The sequence below is a fragment of the Coturnix japonica genome, chromosome 9, assembly GCF_001577835.2.
Source record: "Coturnix japonica isolate 7356 chromosome 9, Coturnix japonica 2.1, whole genome shotgun sequence".
NCBI classification, from domain to species: Eukaryota; Metazoa; Chordata; class Aves; order Galliformes; family Phasianidae; genus Coturnix; species Coturnix japonica.
In genome coordinates this window covers 17,124,167-17,143,867 of record NC_029524.1, presented here as the reverse complement: position 1 = coordinate 17,143,867, position 19,701 = coordinate 17,124,167, and the positions used below count along the sequence as shown (strand labels likewise).

General features: G+C 41.6%; 1 protein-coding gene across 1 annotated transcript in view; it reads left to right on the top strand.

The window, feature by feature from the left end:
• Window positions 1–19,701, top strand: part of FNDC3B (fibronectin type III domain containing 3B) — a 133,528-nt gene that overhangs the window by 50,181 nt on the left and 63,646 nt on the right. Inside the window, exons 4-6 of the mRNA XM_015871958.2 lie at window positions 8,111–8,187; window positions 13,814–14,057; window positions 15,587–15,874. Of these exons, the coding sequence (XP_015727444.1) occupies window positions 8,111–8,187; window positions 13,814–14,057; window positions 15,587–15,874 (609 nt within the window). The remainder of the gene's footprint in view (window positions 1–8,110; window positions 8,188–13,813; window positions 14,058–15,586; window positions 15,875–19,701) is intronic.

The window sequence follows — 19,701 nt, the reverse complement described above, 5'->3', positions numbered from 1 at the left end:
CACCCTTGTTCCCTGCCCTCCCCCAAAGAAAATGTTCCCATTCCTTAACTGTATTTATGTCTAACCCAGGTAAATGTGGATTATAATTCATTTAAGTGTACTGCTCATCTATTTTTGCTTCCACGGTGCTTCACCAGCAGTTCTGCGATGCCAAAGTATGAGAGCTTTTTTTTTTTTTGGTATGGAAAGAAAAACTCGTGCTAAGAGTTGCTGGAAGCCAAAATAGCTTCTTAAAATTAAATGAAAAATCATGAACTTGTAGAGTTCTGAGCAGAACTCAGCACATGCCTGCTGTGCAATCAGAGGAGTAACAAGAAAGTATTTGTTGCTGGACTTCAGCTTGGAGCAGAGGGGAGGACTTATCTTCTGTGCTAACTCCCTGTTCCTCCAGCTGTAGTGCATTCTCTGGACAGTATTGACATAAGCTCTAGTCAATCATTAATAGTGAGAAAACTTGAAAGGAGAAATGAACCACATCTGAACGATTATAAGCTCTTCACTGTATATTCTATCTTGAAAATGGAAGTGACTTCATTCTCTGAAGTTTGCGCAGCTTGTTGTAGTGTAAGATGCTGATGATATGGTGTGCAGTTCTGTAAAATACCTGTGTATGGTTCTGGTTGTTGCATTCACTATAGGATATTGGAGTATAAAATATGCATAAGTGCATTATGTTAAGAAACTTCTATTTGCCTTAAAGTGGGAAGGGTTAAATATCAGTAGCAACTCTTACTGAATGATGCCATGTCCTGTGACATATGTCTGGATGAGCAGACAAGCCTGTGAAGGGAAAACACAAATGGGATAGATGTTTGCCAATGAGGGCTCATTGCAGACAGCACCAGGGCTAATGGTAGAGCCCTTGGAGAACATGGGCTGGTGTTCTGGGGATGCTCACTCAGCTGCTGCTTGAGCTTTTGAAATGCACATCCATCACCAAAAGGCGCTGATGGCTTTCCTTCCCTCCCTGCTTCCCTATGCAATAAAGAAGGCATGTTTATGACAGCCAGATATTAATTGCCATATCTTGATGAGGGTGTTCAAATAGAGTGTTTTAAATGATTCATCAAAGTCCAGGGCCTAAACTTGTTAGGAATAAAACTTGTCAGACGCTGTCATGTTTGGTGCCAGTGCTGTTCCCCCAGCGCTGGGTGGGCTGATGGATGGAAAGTTGACGTCGGCTTTTAGGCTGTGTGATATTTCTTGCTGTGGGTGGACAGGCAGAGAATAGCCATCCCCTAATTGCTGCCTCGTTAAGGGCAGGTGGAAGAGAACATAATGCATAGCATAATTGTTGGCTTGGGTTTATATCTGTCGCTGATTGTACCATCATTTTGGTGTTGCCATGGGAATGTAATAATTATATTTTGAATAATCGGAGCATTTTCTTTTACCGCTGAGGAAAACTGATGTTGTGTAGTTATTGTTACCTTTAATGTAAGTTACACTCTAAGCTGATTATTTAACGTTTGTATAAACATGTGACAGAGAGCAAAACTTTCTATAATTGAATGCCAGTTTGTAAATGTTGTCGGCAAGCCAACCCATGCACCCTAAACAGCATTTACATCATTGGAATGTGCTGAAAAGCCATTTGCAAAGAGAATATAAATGTTCATAGAGCAACATCCATCCTTTATGGTGTTCTTGTGGCTTGGAGTTCATCTTTCTAGAAATAAATAATTCCTGTCAATATCAGGCTTATGGTGCTGTGTAGCATGTAAATGGAAATGCTGTTCATGTTGGTCTAAGAGTCACACTGCTCTCATCCAGCTATGGATACTTCCCTGTTGCTGAGGCTGGGGTAGGGACTGGTGGTGCTGCATAGGTTTCAGGGGACTGCTCTGGGCCTCTGCTGTTAGGAATCATCACCTCAGCTCAGCATGTGAGGTGTGTGGTTCCAAATGGAAGCCTACTGCTGACTGAGGATTCCCATCTTCTGCCTGCTTTTGTAGTCCTGTATGAGTTGACCCATGGGTGTTTGTGGCCAGTCGCTGTCCCACAGGTCCCCATGTAACCTCAGCTTGGCTGTGTGGTGTCCCCAGTCTTGGAACCACCACATTCCTGCAACTGCTCCATTTGGGGACCCTATAGGGGATGTGGAACAGCTCTGCCGCCATCCCCGCTCCTCATGTCAGGGTGTCAGCACGGTTGTGCTCATCACGTAATTAATGTCTCTCCAGCTCCAGGTTCTTGTTTTGTGGCTTGTATGCTAATGGATTAACTTCAGATGTTTTCAACGTAGTTGTTTCTTCTTTGTTTCCAGAGTAGCCCTAATTTATTTAACAGTATTTGCCATTCAAGCTCACTGATTTTAGACAGATGTTTGTCTCTTGTGTTTTAGTCTAGACATCTCTGATTTACAATCTGTAACCCATCTGGTGAATTGCCATGGGAGTATGCTTATTTTCAGTGCTTGAAGTATTGCAAAATACTCTTTGCAAGTGTTTTTGCAGTAGCGACGGTTGAGCCAACCAGCAGAAAAGGTTTATTTGAGCAAAAGAATCAAAATTGTTTATTCAGATTAGGGCAGCAAAATATTCCACTTCTACTTAGAAAAGAAGTTCAACTCCAAAATATTTATTTGCCCTTAAAAAAAACCTGTACAAGAATGCCACATCTGGGAGACAGAGGTGTATGCTTCAAATGTCAGTGCTGTTGTTTTCCTATGAACTGGAGGCAGTGTGCAGCAGGGCAGTTGGCAAGGCCAGGTGAGCCAAGCAGTCCACAAAAGGCTCCGGTGCAAACAGCAGAGGTGCTGCCTTGTGGGCAACCCAGAAATGCTCCATGGGCTGAGTGCTCTGAGCCTTAGGCACGTGTTTCTGAGTGTTTTTATTCGATAATTGGTTAAGTTAATCCACACATGTTGGAGACAGCACAAACCCAAGGCTGGATGCAGGACTAATTTGGACAGGGGGAGGTTAAAGGGCTTATAATTTGTAACCACATCCAGTGCGTTCACATGATTTTAAAAGCATATTGGAAAAAAAAGTAAAGGCTGATGGAAGTTGCAAAGGCATTTAAGAAGCATCTTTCACCTACAGAAAATCCTTCAGCCTGCCCTGTCGGGCCCTGTGTCTGCACATATGTATTGTGGTAACTGCAGTCAGTGGTTAAGCCATGCAGGTGCAGATGGCTTCAGGCTGATGCTTTTTTTGGATCCTTTGTGCACATTTAAATAGTCATTTGATGCTGGACCACCAAGAGCATTTGAAACCCATTGGAACTTGGTAATGATATCATACTACAATTGTAAGGCAAAAGGAATGGTTTCCTCTGAACTGTAATCTGAACAGAAAGTGAATAGTGAAGGTGCAAGTCCAAGTGAATGTGCCGATAGAGTAGTTCCTAAGAAGCAGGAGTGCTTACATTTAAGGAAATGGCCCTGTTGGAGCATGGGCTCTCTGTGCCCTTAAACTCTGTGCATGCTGATGAGATCCCTTTTTCCTCCCCCTAATCAGGGGAGATTGTCTAGCAGCTGAGGCAGCCTGCTGAGGAGTTCTACAAGTGTGTACTAGGCATCCTTTTATTCACACCTTAAGTTTGTAAGTGAAGCTGCTTTAAGGAAAGAGACCCACAGGTAGTGCAAAACTCTGCAGCCACCTTCATGGATGTGCCACCCGGTGGGGGTGGCTGAGTGCTGGGTGCTTTTGCTAACACTGGGCTGTATTAATGACTTTATTCCTGTGCCTTCCACAGCCCCACTTCTGCAGGGTGAATGCAGCATAGCTGGGATTCTTCTAACATACCAGACCTCTCTGAAGGTTTCCGAACAGCTGTCATGTTGTCCCTTCGGGCACTTAGTCTTGTAAAAGCTGCTCCTTTTTCATGCAGAGCTGCCTCGATCTACAAGTTTGTAGTCATGTAGGAACAAAGTATTCCGGTCTGCATCAGCAGCAGATCTGGGTCCTGTGCCATGGTGACTTCAGGAGGTGTGGCTGTGGGGCATGGGACAAGCAGGCAGAGCTTGGGGTGTGGGCACTCTGTGCCATCACCCAATGTGGCACATAAGCTGCTGTGAGCATAATGGAGTAGGAAGAGAAGCTGTGTGCACCCAGCAGTGAAAGGCAGCCTGTTTGTGCTTGTTTCATTGAGGAAATTGTTCCGGAACAGCTGCTCGTCCATGTGAAAATGCAAACCCCTGGGTCGCCGCCAAGGGCAGCGAGGCCTGGGTCATTTGTTTTAGCAGAACAGGCCAATTTGCCCTTAAACGATCTTCCCGTTTCATTCGGTCACAGCTCTTGCTCAATAGATTTACTTCCTGAGACACCCTTGTGTGTCGAGTCACCGCAGCAAGCTAAGGGAGCAGTGAGGTTTCCATGAATTGATTCTAGCTGTGTAAAGCACAGAGCATGTGCTTGGGTGGGATTCATCTTTTGCTCTGCTACTGCAGAAGATACATAACATTAAAACGTTGAAGATCCTTCTAAGGTGCCAGTCTCGGGCTTCTGTAATTAACAGAAGAATACTAATTAATTCATGCATAAAAGGTCACTGAAGATCATTGTAAAAGCGTACCGATTTCAAAACTGCTTTTATACAAGAATGTTGCAAGTGCCACGGTCTGAGACCAGGGCTCTAGTCTGCCTTGAAAACCTTGGGGCAGAAATTCCTGCAGTGGGTTGTGCTATGATTGCAGAAGGACTAAGAACGGACAAAGAGCTGACAGTCCCCAGGACCGAGCAGCCTCCTCGGCTGGGGAGGTGCAGGAAAGAAAGGGGAGGAAGGCTTGGTTTCACCTGCAGCTTCATGTAACGTGCCACAGTGTAGCAGAATAGTTGTGTATTTTTGTTGTGTGCAGGTGCTTTCTTGTTTTTGATTTTTCTTATTTTAAAGGCTGCAGATCTGGGAAATGTTTTTCTCCTCGCTAAATGGTTCCATTAATTACAATGAAAAGGAGGCAGAATTGGGTTCACCTGGGCTTCAGGCTGGTTACCAACTCTGCCGCTTGAGAACTGAGTATCTCTGCTTCTCCTGCTTCCTTGATTACAAACCTGTTGGAAGCACAGACTCTTGGTGCTGTCAGGGCAGTGGGTTCCTCACACCTGCATTTTGGGGCAGCTCTCCAGAAGCTGCTGGAGGTGCTCAGTATTTACAATGCTGCAGCTTGAGATGGAATTTGGCCTCCAGCTTTGCGAGCAGCAGTGGCCAAATCTCTTCTGGCTTGGTTTTGTCATGGACCGAGGGGATGGCCTTCATTTATTAACAGGTTCAAAATGTATTAAGGCGAGCTTGTTGCAGCGGGCAGTATCCAGGGCAGGGCAGGATGGTTCCTCCTTGCATAGTTTAAATTGCATGTTGAACTGTGAGCTTCAGTTGAGACTTGCAATGGTTTAAAATACCTTGGGGGGAAACTCCTTACATCCTTCCTATGAATATAAGTAATTGAGGAACATCCTTTTCTAAGTACTTACTTCTTTTAACAGTTTAACTATAAGATGTAAGTAAAAGATAAATAAATTTCCCTCAACAAAAGATTTGATTTTGTTTTAGTGCTAAATAGGGAGTGGTTTCTCTGCAAGAGAGGTCTTTAGTAACTCTGGGGCTGTGTGTTACTCACTGCCACTTGAAGTTGTTTTGATACCGTTGACGAGAGAGATGAAATAATGTATGCTAAAGTCATTTGGCTCGCCTGGAAATCAAAGCACTGGAAACAAAACCTTGCCGCAAATCACGGGGCTGTCGTTCTTTTAAAACCTGTTACCCAAATGACTTTAACAGTTTATGGGTTGTGCGCAAGGTTAGGAACCATCTTGCTCAGTGCACGTTTTGATGATAAAACCCAAGCTTTTTTTTTTATTATTGGAATGGAAGTGTTGCAGTCAACAGTCTCAGTGTGGGAGTTTGATTTCTTCCTGCCAGTCAATTGCTGCTCCATATGAGCAATTGGCAATGGCTTTGTGGGGCAGGTGATGGCCGTGCCGAGTTGAGCGATTCTCAGCTGCCATATAGCACTTAGTTGATCTATGCGTAGAAAGTTTAGGGCTGCTCCCTTTTCAAATGTATTTCCAGGCAGAATTTATATTTTTGAGAGACCGGTGAGGGCCACAGTGACTGTAAGTAGAGAGGATTTGGGTTGAAGGCTTGAAACACATTAAAAATTAAGGCTTTACTCTCTTTAGCATCATTCACTTGTTGCAGCGTTTAAAGTGAGCCTCGTGACAGTGCTTATTATTCGTTCCACCTATTCTCGGGCATGTTGCACCCTGAAGAACCCAACAGCACTTGTTAATCCCGTGTGGCTTCTGCTCCCCCAGCCCAATGCTGCTGTGTACACCCCTGTTGTGTGTACTGTGCCCTGCTGAGCAAGGCACTGTGCGTAACCAGCGGAAGTTCAGAGAAAAACATGAAAGCACATTCCTCGGAAGATGTATGCAAAGATTTATTTATTCATTTTTAATAGGAAAAATGCATTTATTCAAATAATGTTTTGGAAAAGCTCCCTGTGAACCAATTGTCACTTTGTATTTTGCAATGGGTTTAAGCAGAACCATTCAACCGGCAGCTTAATCCACCCAGCAATTGCTTACAACTCGTACTGTTACATTTTTCCATTCAAGCTAAAGCTGTTGACTGTGGGAGCTTTATTAGGGGAGACAAAACACGTTAATAGAGCTATGAAGTGAGGCGAGGAAAAACATGGGCGCTGGATGAGTGCTAAACCATTTTACCTAGTGGGGCTGTAGTATAGGTGAGGTTCCCTGTGTAGTCAGTCAGGTGTTGAGCAGTACGAGGAGCAGCAGAGCCCCATGCTTAAAATAACTTCTGAAACAATAAACACTGGAACTTCATGACTTTTCACGTGTTTAATACACTTAATAAATTATCATATTTCAGATGTAGATGTGACCAGTAAAAACCATATGCGGGTAGAGAATGGCTTCTTTATAGGTCAGTGTGGACTAGTGTCCCTGCTTCCTTGCTGCTGTTGGATGATGAGCTGTGGTTCACTCTGTTGCTGGAGGTTTCACCAGGTTTGTCCATACATTCGAGGCAGCGTTGAGCTGATGAGCTGCCATTCCACCCCTTTATGGCTGAAGTTCTCCACATGTTCTGACATTTGGCTTCCTTTCCTGGAATGGGACATTGTTTGGTGATGCTGGGTATCTCCTTGTCTGTCAGAGGAGATTGAAGTGATCTTTTGTAGTAATTGTCTAAGCTGAAATTCAATTGGCAGCAACAAAGTGCAGAGCTCTCTGAGCTCTTCTCCAGAGTTTGGCCATGAATTCTCAGCCCATGGCAAATGCTAGAGGAACAGATTAGAGTGAACATTAGCATATGTACTAGGGAAGTCATTACATTAGTCTTTACAAAACAGTAAACTCTCATTGCAAACATCTGTCTGTTGTTTGAGGAGTTTGTTTTTATTGACTGTTAAGTGCGATGTGTCTGGTTTTAGTAGCTAAATCAGTGAGCAACAAAGTCAACTATTTCCATTTTATCTAGATGCTTTCTTGTAGCTGTGAGGCCATGTTTGCAAAAGTCAAATGATTATGGCACTTGCTTTGTTATACTTGTACTCAGTGCCTCAAAATGGAACTGGCGTGCTCAGGGCTGGATTTCACAGTGGAAAACGTAAGCTTCTTGCTTGTACAACTGCATTCCAAGGTTAGTCTGAATAGCTGAGATAATGAATTTGGTCTTTGTGCGTTCTTAAATAGATAGCTTTTCGCATATGTGATTTTTGGTACAATTGGACACTTTCCTTGGGAGTTGCCTAGTTCCAGGCTGCACAGTTTCTGCTTTGTTCTGCACCTCCATGTCTTTGACAAGAATAACTTAACCAGATTTCAGTACAGGAATTGTGGGCTGCTAAAGGACATATTGTGTTACTGCTTAATGCTGTATAAGTTGATTAGTGGGTAATATAAAGCCTGTGTTTTAGCCGTTTCATGATGAAAATATTATTTCAGCAGAATATATGTTAAAGTCATCGAACAATGATCTTATTTTCAGGATGATGGCATAAGGCATTTTCCACACACCAGATATTACTGGATTTGTTCATTTTGTTATTGTAGGCTTCAAAAATAAAGCTATTTTTAACCTTTTCTGAGCAATTGTGCAATTTCTTTCAATTGCAATAAATCTCTTTTTCCCTTCCTTTTAGGACCAGCAGAGGTTCCCATGATGTCACCCAATGGATCCATCCCCCCTATTCATGTGCCTCCCGGTTATATCTCACAGGTATGTTTCTGGAAGAGCAAATATGTATATAGAAGCAATAGTGTTGATCACATACAGAAGTCATCTTGGCTGAGTGTGGTTTAGAAATATGTATGAAAATGAAAATGTGTCTTATGACTACGACTTGTCAAGAACAGAGTGTTTTCTTTTGTTTTTAAGGTGGCTGTGATAGAGTTATCTATTCTGTATTTATAGGAAAAAAAAATGCTTTCATAGAGCTCTTAGGTTTGGAAACTCTTGAGCAGCTGCTGGTCTTTTACGTAAATAAGAAATTTGGATCACCTGATTGTTTAATTTTCCTTCCATCTCCTGCAAAGATTAGGCTTTCTATAGTTAAAAGCAAACAAACAAACCAAAAATTTAAGGCAGGGTGACAGCAAGTGATATAATCTTCAGATTTATTGTGTTAATTTCACTGAAATGTGTAATAGACCAGAAGTTTTACTAAAATCATACAAAGCATTTCGTATCTCACTCACTGACGGATTAGATAAGAGCTTTGGATGCGTGCATTTTGACTTCTTGTTAAGTAGAAAATGTATGATGTCCTGGACTCTCTCCTCCCTCCCCAGGAAATGTGAGCTTGTCTAATTCTGAAAAATTGTGGATGGCGTCATGCTTAAATCCCACAAAATACTGCAATCACTCTGCGGTATTTTAACTTCTCCACAGAATGGAAACATGCCCCAAGTACAGAGGCTGTTGTTAGCCCTCTGCCTGTTAAAAAGCCCTGCCTGAAGAACTAGAGTAAGCACAGGAGGGACAGAGCAGGCTTTGGGATGCGTTTGCTCCTCCCTTGAAAGAACTTTAATGCCATTTTGTTTCTGAACTACTTATACATCTCATTTCCTGGACTAAGGTATGGGCTGGCTGTAGCTAAAATGCTTTGCCAAACCAAATGATCAGAGTCTTAGAGTTGTAACTTTGCTTGAACCTGGTTGCTCTTGTCTGCTTTTTGTGGATCAGCCTAATAATCCCGCTAAAGAAGTTCTTGGTTTCTTAACCGGCCAGAAAAACCCCAAAACCCCTTCTGAAGAAAATTTTCCAAGCAACTGGAAATAAGTTTGAGGGAAAGAACTGTGTATGCAGTGCTTTCCAGCAGCACAATATGTGTTCTACTCTGTGGAGAGCAACCCTTTTTCCTTTCAGATTGCTTCAGAGTACATAACGATTGAAAGTGCTTAATGATCAAATGATTTCTGATTGTAATCAATGCCCCTGCCTAATTTGCCCTTGTTTGTGCTCTGTTGTCTTAAAACTCTATCTTGTGATAATTAATAAGAACACAAATTTAGAATGGTAAGGGAAAGGATTTGGGGCATTCTGTTGAGGATTTGAATAATGGGAATATGGAAAAGCATGATCATGAACTTGTTTGCTTAGGGCCATTGGCCAAAGGCTGCTCTCACTGAAGCAAATCCAGAGTAATTCCACTGAGTGTGAGGAATTACTCATACATAATTGGACATGAAAGTTTGGTCTGAACCTCCACGTTGCTTTTATTTACAGAGTTGTTGATATGCAATCTCAGCCACAGCTATTTTAAGGCAAAGGGCCTGGTGGGGTGGCTGGAGCACGAGGCAAGCACGGTGCTGCTCAGTCACCTCTGGGCAGCAGGCTGCGTGCGGCTGTGTAGGCCGCGCTGCATGCTCAGCCTTGCAGTTTGCAACACATTGAATGCACACAGACTTTGATGGAAATAAATGGTAACCTCTAGAAAGAGGGAAATCTTTAAATAACATTTAAAGTGGTGGAAAATCCAACTCATCCTCGGGGTTTTGTGTCTGGGTAAATTCTCTATGCTGGGAGGTGTTCTCTTCCAAACAAGTTTTTAGCCGCAGACTCTGTTTCTGTGTGGCTTACTGCTCACAGAGCTTTCCTTTGTATTTTGTGGGCTTCAACCAATAGAGTATTGCAGGACGATCCTTCCAAACACTGAATGCTAGGGAGTCTCTGCAGGTCTCATACAGAGCAAGCCATAACATTCTGATCCTTTGCAGTCCATGAGCACTGGCCCTGGTGGTCTGTTTTGTGCTAGGTTTCAGGTATCCTAATTTTTCTGCCAACGTTAGGGATGTTCTTCTGACTGTTTTCTAAGGTGTGAGTTTAATATTGGTGTTTGTATGCAGTGGATGACAAAGATAGCGGCGCTAAACTTGTCAGGACTGGCGTGAGCTTGGATTGGCATCCTTAAAAAATGAAGCGAATAAATAAAATGTTAACATCCAAGTGCCTTGAAGATGAGCTCATTCTGTACTGTTTTCTGGTACAGATTGATTTATGAATGAAGTTTCAAATTAGTTTATGAAATTCCACAAGTACTGGTCATGGTCCACCCAGTGGCTGTGCTCCAGCTATCCTTGCTGAATCTTGTACATTAGGTTTAAGTGAAATAGGAGCTGGGTTTTGAAATGGAATGTAAATATATTCCACGCTACCATGTCTATTCAGTAGATGTGTGTTACAGAATATAATAACGATTGTATTCTTTCAGCTAAAACTTACAAAATCCAGGTAGAGCCAACCTGTAAAAAAGAGCATGTCTGTCCCTTTTTCCTCCAGGTGAAGTATTACATTTCAGTGGAGAAAAGTACAGAACATAGAATAGTAATATATGAATATGTAAATTATCTTAGATTGTGTTTTCATCACTATAATACTATATCATTTAATGCAAAACAAATAACATTAAAAAGAAAACAAAAATGCTGTTCTCCAAACATGGCAACCAACAAAGAAGGCAATTTTATTGTGTATGAGTAATGTTTATCTAAACTCTCCTGAAAGATATGCACCTCACTTACTAATTAATCTTCTTAAGATAACCACATAGAACTATGCAATAATAATATAGTTATCGAAGCAGCTTGCCAATTACACCAGAAAGCACAAAAAATAATAGCTAAAGACAATTTAGTTAATAACTGCTTGAAAAACACAAACTAATGAAAATTTACCTATATTGTATTTAAGCACTGTTTTCTGCTTCTAAAATTTACTTATCCATCTATAGAACCTAGTTCAAGGAGGAACTGTCCTGTAGGGCAAGAAAATAAAGTGACTTTTTGCAACATCCCCAGTGTTTCTGCCGTTGGAACGCAAGCACATGAAGTAACAGGAGCGCTGTAAGCATTTGTGGCCTAGAGGAAACAAAAGATATTAGTCTCCTAACTTCTTGATGAAAGTCATTTGGAAGACTGGCTCATCCCCTGATCTCTGGCTTTTTTCACAGTGCTGATATTCTGCAGTTTCAGCAGCAGTAGAATTTTAGAAAGGCTGTCGAAAGGACTTTGGAGGCTTTTCCCCTGCTCTCTAGAAGATCAGCAAGAGAAATCGTAATAATTTTAGTACTGGTTTACATGAGGTGCTGCTGCAGAGCACAAGCTTTCTGTCTAAATCTGTTTTTTAACATATTCCTCTTTCATCTAGAGCACAGAATCCAGATGTCATCTGATGTAGATACACAGATAAGGGCTTGAACCCATCAGGGCTCTGAAGCTTAGACTGGTGAAAGCCAAGATGAAAACTTTTCATGTCAAAATGTAGGAGCTTGCTGTCTCAATTAAATAGTAATGGAAATCTAAGAGAGTTAAGTCTCAGCATTTTCATGTACAGCCTTAAATAAGTCATTTTGGCTTTCACTTATGCAAACTGGAAAAAGACTTTCCTCCAGATTTTAGAGCAAGTCTCAGACATAATACATGGATGACGGATGTGGGGTTTGAGTAGAGCCTGATAGCAGAGATCTGAGGCCTGAGAATACAGCAGTCAGGCTGAAGTGCTGCTCTGTCTCCCAGTCACAGCTGTCTTCTGAGGGCTGTAGAGCCTTTGAAATTGAAAGATAGCAGATGACAAATTGCTAGCTTAGGTTGTAAAATTAGAGTTTAGGAAAAGTACTTTAAGCTAAACAACTCCTATTCTGGTTATTCAGCATAACAAGCAACACATCTCTTAATGTAAAACATCAGTTACAAGTGACCGAATTACTTTATATATACATTTTTCTTCTGTAAGGAAGCCAGCTCATCCATGTCCTTGTCTGCGATGTCACCCCGTAACTTACAGGCATAATTCACATGACCTTAGGGCACAAGTGGCATGAGTTAAGACTTGGGTCAGCGGATGCTGGTTGAATTATAACCTGTGTGAGTTGCTCAGATGATGCCTGAGATGTGGGCTTGTGCTCACTGGAGCATTGCTGCTCACGGCTCCAGCACTGTGTGTGACAAGGCTTGTCACCCTGCAGCAGGAACGGTGGCGTGCTCATGGCATGATTGCTTCAGCTCAGGGTATGTCAGCATAGATGATTTTTTGGTGTGATTTGGGCTAAGACCCCATGACATTATTAGAGACACAAGAGTGTGGGAACCTTTATAAGATTATTATTATTATTATTTTTTTTTTTTGCTGATGCTGGTGGGGCATAAGTATCTTCAATTAGTGACAAATGGCTGAGAATGGTCACATCTTGTGGCAGGCATCTAAAATTTTCCAGACCTTTTCTGTCAAACACTTCAGCATGATGCATCTTCATCAGTGCATCAGGAAGCTTTGTTCTCTGTCCTTTCGTTTGTGCTGCAAATGGTGGGACTCTAAGCTGTTCCTTTCTGTATTCACCATTCTCATACATGGCATTCATCGCAAACCTTATTTCTTCTCTTTGTCATCAGTCAGTTTAGAAAAATTAATTTCTGACAGCCAAACTGGTTGTCTAAATTCTTTCATGCTTCTCTACCTTAAGTACTTCTACTTTCAGAATTAAAGGAGTATTAATTGTTCAGTTGTATTTTTAAGTTCCAGAAATGGCAGAATTTGGTTTGAATAAGCTTCAAGAATAGCTTGGCTCATAAGTCTGGACTGAAATTGGGCTGGCTGACTTTTCTCCAGAAATATACTTTTTCCAGAGCTGTAAGCTGGAAACCACTGTTCTTTTTTTTCTTTTTCAGCCTAAGCACATTTCCACCTTTCTACATCTGTTTTTACATGCTTTGACTCTGATCTTTGGGGCCAAGGTATGCATATTTGAGAGTTGATTTGCATGGACGTATAGATCAGCTTTGTAGCAGGAGAAAACTGCTGCCCTGTGGCTTGCTTTTAACAGATAGAGATACCTGCTGTGAACAGAGCAATTCTTTTGAAAAGGGGTCTCAGTACAGCAGGTTCCTGCAGCTGACAGGTCTCTGTGCACACACAATAGCAATGCTGGTTAATCTCCAGCTGTTACCAACTCTGTGTTCACTCAAATAGCACTGTCAAAATCGGTGGTAGAAATTTTATATGCAGAAGGTAAGATTGGTCCTAATGAGCACTCTTATTCTGGTGCTTTCTGTTCCTTTCTTAATTGCTTTACTCTATAAATACAAGGTATTTGTTTTGTCTCTTACCCACAGTTATCGCTGGCAGTAGTTAGTCTCCCAGTGATGAGTGTGGCTATCTGAATCTCCAAGAAAAGCCACATCACCGCTGTGTTTACCCATGCTGATATTAATTTTAGAAACATGTTTATGTACAAGCCTAAGGACCCACCATTTCTTAATGGGATAACAAACTGTAAACAGCACTGTTATAAAACCATGTTCTATTCAGTTGCTGCATAATATGCCCCTGTCCCTGCCTTCCCTTGCAGGTGATAGAAGACAACACCGGTGTCCGGAGGGTGGTGGTCACCCCGCAGTCTCCAGAGTGTTATCCTCCCAGCTACCCTTCGGCCATCTCTCCGACCCATCACTTACCTCCGTACCTGACACACCATCCTCATTTCATTCACAACTCCCATACGGCTTTCTATCCTCCTGTCACTGGGCCTGGGGATATGCCACCACAGTTTTTCCCACAGCATCATCTTCCACCTACACTATATGGAGAACAAGGTGAGTTGGAAGAAACTGCTGCCATTTCTCACCTGTTCAGTTGTTCAGCAGCTGTTAAGGGCCAGTGAAACCAAGAGTGGCAAATGAATTAGGGAACACAAATGGAGTCTTCTTTGTTTACCAGAGCCAGAGATTGTCAGCATGTGTCACTATGCAGAGTGCAGCAGCATGGGGCAACCCTATGATGCAACTCTAGGATATAGAAGCAAATCCACTTTTAACTTAATTCACAAATACAGAGTGTGGGAAATTCTTATCCTGTGTTCCAAACTAGGGCTGTGAGTTGTGCTAATCTTTCTTTATTCTCATGGTGCAGCATTGTGCAGAAAACCAAAAGACAAAATCCTGGCACGGGAATGAGGATGGATAAGGAGGGCTAGATCTGAGCAAGACTTGCCATGGATATTTCCAGTGGGAGAAGCTGAGCACCACTTCCTGTTGGCAGCGGTGTGTGTTTTGTCCCTCAGAAGCTCAAACCACAAAGGTTTTCCAAGAAATAGCAGGCATTTTCTGTTTGTTATTCTGGTTGAGTCTGGGCAGCAAAGTCACTGAAAAGCACTGCCTGGTACCAAAGAGTAACATGGCAACCCAAATCAGGTCATAAGAAAGTAATTGCCTTAAAAGAAGTGAAAATAGCATATTTCTGTCTGAAATATGCACTGTTGTGTCTGATCCATCCTGGAGAGAAGTCTGTGTGTAACTCAAATTTAATAGTCAGCAAAGGCACTCAAGATACTTAACATGAGAGTCAGGTCAGGATTCATTATTTTACTCCCAAGATACGTGGACTTAATAGACATTAAGGAATACTTTCAAGCCATATCACCAGAAGTAAGACTTTTCTGGAGAGGGAAATAAGAGATGGCAAGAGGTATCTAGTGATGCTTTTCTTTGAAGTTTCTGTTGGCCAACAGACCATCTCCTAATGAGGAATGGACATTACAGCTGATATTTAATTTCCTTATCCTGGGGGGAGGAAATGGAAAGTACGGGACACCAACAGACCACTGCAGCTCATCAGATAAATAGGTGAGGAATGTTTCTCTTGAAGAGAGAACAGTGCAGTTTGTCAGATAGCTTAACAAAATATTGCGTGCAAACAGTGGGGTGTGTTAAGTAAACACAGGGGCTTTCAGCCACTGGCTAAGTAGATGCTGAGTATAGTCAGGAGATAGCAAGAGGCTGGTTCAACTTAAAAACAAGCAACAAAAATCCAGAAATTAAGCAAGAAAAAAATAATTGATTGCCTCAGTAAAATCACTTAAGCCTGTGACAATACAATAAATGAAGAGGAGGTGAGTATTGGAGTATTATACTGATGAATATTACTATACTGCTTCCCATTTGTCCAAGGGCTTGTACAAGAAACTAAAATGGGGAAGAATCTGTTGTATTGCTTATTGAGTTTATGAAGGCTTTTTACAAAATATTTGTAGTGGAGAATGGGAAAATGTGGGATTTAATTTGGAGGTGGTCAGCAGTTTGGTGGTCTTGTTCTGAGTTAATGTGAATGAATTGTTTCTTTTCAGAAATCATACCACTATATGGGATGTCCAGCTACATTACCAGGGAAGATCAGTACAACAAACCACAGCACAAAAAACTCAAAGACAGGCAGATTGATCGCCAGAACCGTCTGAACAGTCCTCCTTCATCCATCTACAAAAGCCATATAGGCAGCTGCACAACTGTATATAATGGTTATGCAAAGAGCCACAATGGAGCAAGCAGTGGAAGTGGTGGGGGGGCACCAGGAGTGAAGAAGCCAGAGCGCAGAGCAAGAAGCAGCCCGAAGTCTAATGAACAAGAGCCACACGGTAAAGGCAGATTTATTTATTTTTAATTCATTTTTATTGCACCTTTCCAGCTTACAACCGCCTGTATATGGATCTAGTTAACTATGCCAAAAAACACTACCACCCACACATAAAGACAGTGTTAATACAGTGTGAACTTAAATATAAACACTGAGTTTGCTATACTGTATTTGTTTTGTAAGCCGAACCTGTTGCCTGCTATCTTTCTTGACTATTCCCTGGTAGTTGCAGCATCATTCTGTTTTTATCTGTGAGGAGAAATGCAATTTGCAGGCATATTCTTGGTTTTATTTTACTTGTCAAACAGGCATCTTGACATTTCATGATCAATCTTGGGTACAGCTGAGCTCTAACCAAGACCTGCCTGCTGGGTAGTACTACTACTCTCTTCTGTGGGGACATAGTAAACTTACGAGAACATTTCGAGGTAATTGCTGAAAAAACAAGTTTATGTGAAGCCTCACCAGTTAGTTGAAACAGAAGAAATGTAATTGCTTAATCTTAGCAATTGGAATTCATAGCCAGATCTGGCTAATTCTGAAATAATTTTCTTTAGTATTTATTTTTTGAAGCTTATCATCAAGATACTGCAAGTCTACAATGGAACAGTAGATCATTCATCTAACTTAGTTTAGCTTACCACAAGCCTTTCTGTACGTAGCCACTTCTACCTTAGTTTAGCTCAGTAATTTGTTTTAATAAGTTATAACTTTCATCCATTTTGTTCTCAATAGAAATCATTCTTTCATAGAGAAAAATAACTCAAGATGTCTGCTTTCCCATATCAGTCTATTGCTGTATTCATGCATGCGTACCAATACACATATACTTGCAGGAAGGTGATCACTGAGGCTTTGTAATGGCCCCCACTGAACAAATCTGTCTTTATAAGCTTCTAATCATCTCTTCTACTGCTTATTTATCTTCTGTGTTTCTTCTTGATTTATTTGGGGATTTATCAGCACTTGACTTGTGGCCTTATGGATAATTGGGGTGAGAGCTAAAAGCAGCTAGAAGTAGCTGATAACTGTGATGTGTTCAGAGTAACTGAGGAAAAGAATGCTGTAAGTAGCAAGTATGGTAACTGCTTCAGCTGAGCTCTGTGTGTGTAGATGCAAGTCTGCCACTAGTTAAAATTTTGATGACACTGTGTTATTGCTTCCAAAATTTCAGAGTGCCCTGGAAAAACTATAAAAGGTCCATCATATGTAAAGAATAGGAGTCTTATTGGGTTGGAAAGCCAGGCTTACAAAAACCTCTTGAGAGGCATGCAGGAATGTATGAATTTAGAGTAAAACTTAGAACTGTAGAGTGGCCTGGGTTGGAAGGAGCTCTGAAGATCACCCAGTTCCAGCCCCCTCTGCGGTGTGGGCAGAGTAGGGTGAGGGAGAACTGGAGGTGATAGGTCCTTTAACCAAATCTGACTGAGATTTGGGTGTGTTTTATAGCATATTGATTCATATTGGGTCAGTGTGTGTGTGTGGAATGGCAGCTGGCAGGCTCATGGTGGGTCCTGGGTGTCAGAGGGGTTGCAGCCTTGAGGGACATCAACTACAGTGAGGCTATTTCACAGTGCTGTAAGAACATTAGTGAAGAAAATGTTCATCATATTATGCAAGGGCAACTTTATTTTTTCAAAATTTCAGGGCATGAGATATTTAAGTTAACAACCTATTTTTCTATCACAATACATGTGAATTGCTTATTCTGTGCTCATGAGTAAGCACTCAAGGAACATTTTGCCTTGTGTCAATAACTTGCTTCCTGCAGATATTAAAAGAATGCTTTTTTTTTTTTTTTTTTTTCCCCAATGCTTTTGGATGCAGTGGGGTGATAGCATCATCAGTAGTGCTAAAATTGAGTAAGTAAATGATGCTGGAGTACGTAAATGATGTGTGCTTCCTCTGGCCTTTTTCAATGACAGCATTGTATATTTCTTTTGGGAGGCAGAGTTGTAAATAAAGATTTTTGGCTTATGCTGGATACTGGAAACCTGCCATTGTAAGATTAAAAAAGAAAACTAATGGCTTATAATAAAAAAAAATTAGCAGCTGATCAGTGTGTTTGTTGTGGTAGGATGGGCAGTGTCTGGTTCAGGCGGAGGACTTGGAGGTCAGCTGTAGGGGTCCTGATTTGAAACCCATTCTGTAGCTTTGCAGTAGGGCTGGTTTAAAGCCTGAATGGGAGTGGGTCAGCTGGTTGTTTTGTTTTTCCATAGAGGAGTCTTGCCATGTAAAAAGAGCTGTAAGCGGAAATCTTGTCCCATTCAATCTGTCCTTTATGAGTTTTAGTCTGAGTCACTTCCTTCTCATGCATTCAGTGGTTTGCTCCTTGGTCATGGAAGGATCTACTCGTTTGAGAGTCCCTGTGTGTGTGTGTGTGTGTGTGTGTGCAAGCGCTGTGGGCACATAAGAAGTTTTAAGTATTCTTAGAGTGCTCTCACCCGTTTGCTAATAAAAAGTTTCTTCCCTTCGAATCAGGTAAAATCTTTTTAACCCCCATTGAAGTTTCAAGAACCTAGGATAGCCAGAAGCACTTGTGAATAGAAGTGCTCCTGCCTGCATTGCTGCTGGAGGTTTCTCAGGAGATCTGACTACTTCCCCATGCTCATTTGTTGAAAATTGACTAAGTAAGAGGGCTTTCCTAACTGCGGTGCTTTTACTTTGAAAATATTTTAAACATACAAAACTCAGCAAAACAAGGTATTACAATTGCTACTGATCTCTTTTCCTGCTTCCTAATCTCTGCTGGTTACAATTTTATCAGCCCAGCTGCGAGGCTGCCATTTCCATCTAGAAAATCTCCCATTGCAGATCCCCCAGCAAGGCTGCTGATGTAAGTAAAACTAGCAGGTATTGTTAGCCTGGGCTGGTGCTAGCAAGAACTGCTATCAGCAAGCTGCTAGTGTGTAATATGGAGTGAATGAATGACAACACAGGAAATAGAGCTGATGCTTCCTTGGTTCAACCCTATCCTGTTCCTCTCATTTGTTATGTTTAAATATATTTAGAAAAAGGGTGTTCTTTTATTTTTGCTTTTCTTCAATTGCATCAAGTCTGATGAATCCAGAGCCTATGAGTTAAAGGGAAATTGAGATGTGATTCAGTACAGACAGGAACCAGGCGAGGTTCCTCTACTTGCTCATGGGGTATGGTGCCAATTCTTTTCCATTCTAGACCTGAGTCTGATTTGCAAACCTGTTGGGCTGTCTATGTATCTATGTCTGTGTGTTCTACAGATTTTAAATGCTTAGTTTCTTTACTTTGAGGTTTGTAAGCTCTGAAGTTGAGAAACACTGTGGCAATGTATGTAATGTTTATGTTCTGTTAGCCAAGAATTGATGACTGTAGCCAGGAGCAGGGAGGGTAGTGATAGGACAAGGAGTAACAGTTTTAAATGAAAAGAGGGTAGATTGAGATTGGATACAAGGAAGAAATTCTTTACTCTGTGGGTGGCTGGGTACTGGCACCGGTTGCCCTTAGAAGCTGTGGATGTTCCACCCCTGGAGGTTCCCAAGGCCAGGTTGGATGGGGTGTTGAGCAATCTGATGTGGCAGGGGTTGTCCCTGCCCATGGCAAGGAGCTGGAACTGGGTGGGTGCTAAGTAGTGGGTGCCAACCCATCTGTGATTCTATGAGGACCTTTATTAAACTGATACAGAAATATTCTGCAGACAAAATTTGTCATAAATGATTCTTCTGCAGTCATTGGAAAAAATGCTCTTATTTAAGTGCTGTTTTCCCTGTTCCTTAAATGTGTTGGATTGTATAAAATAAGGAGAATTAACGAGATTGTGTCCTGAAAACAAACTGTCAAAAACAGACATCA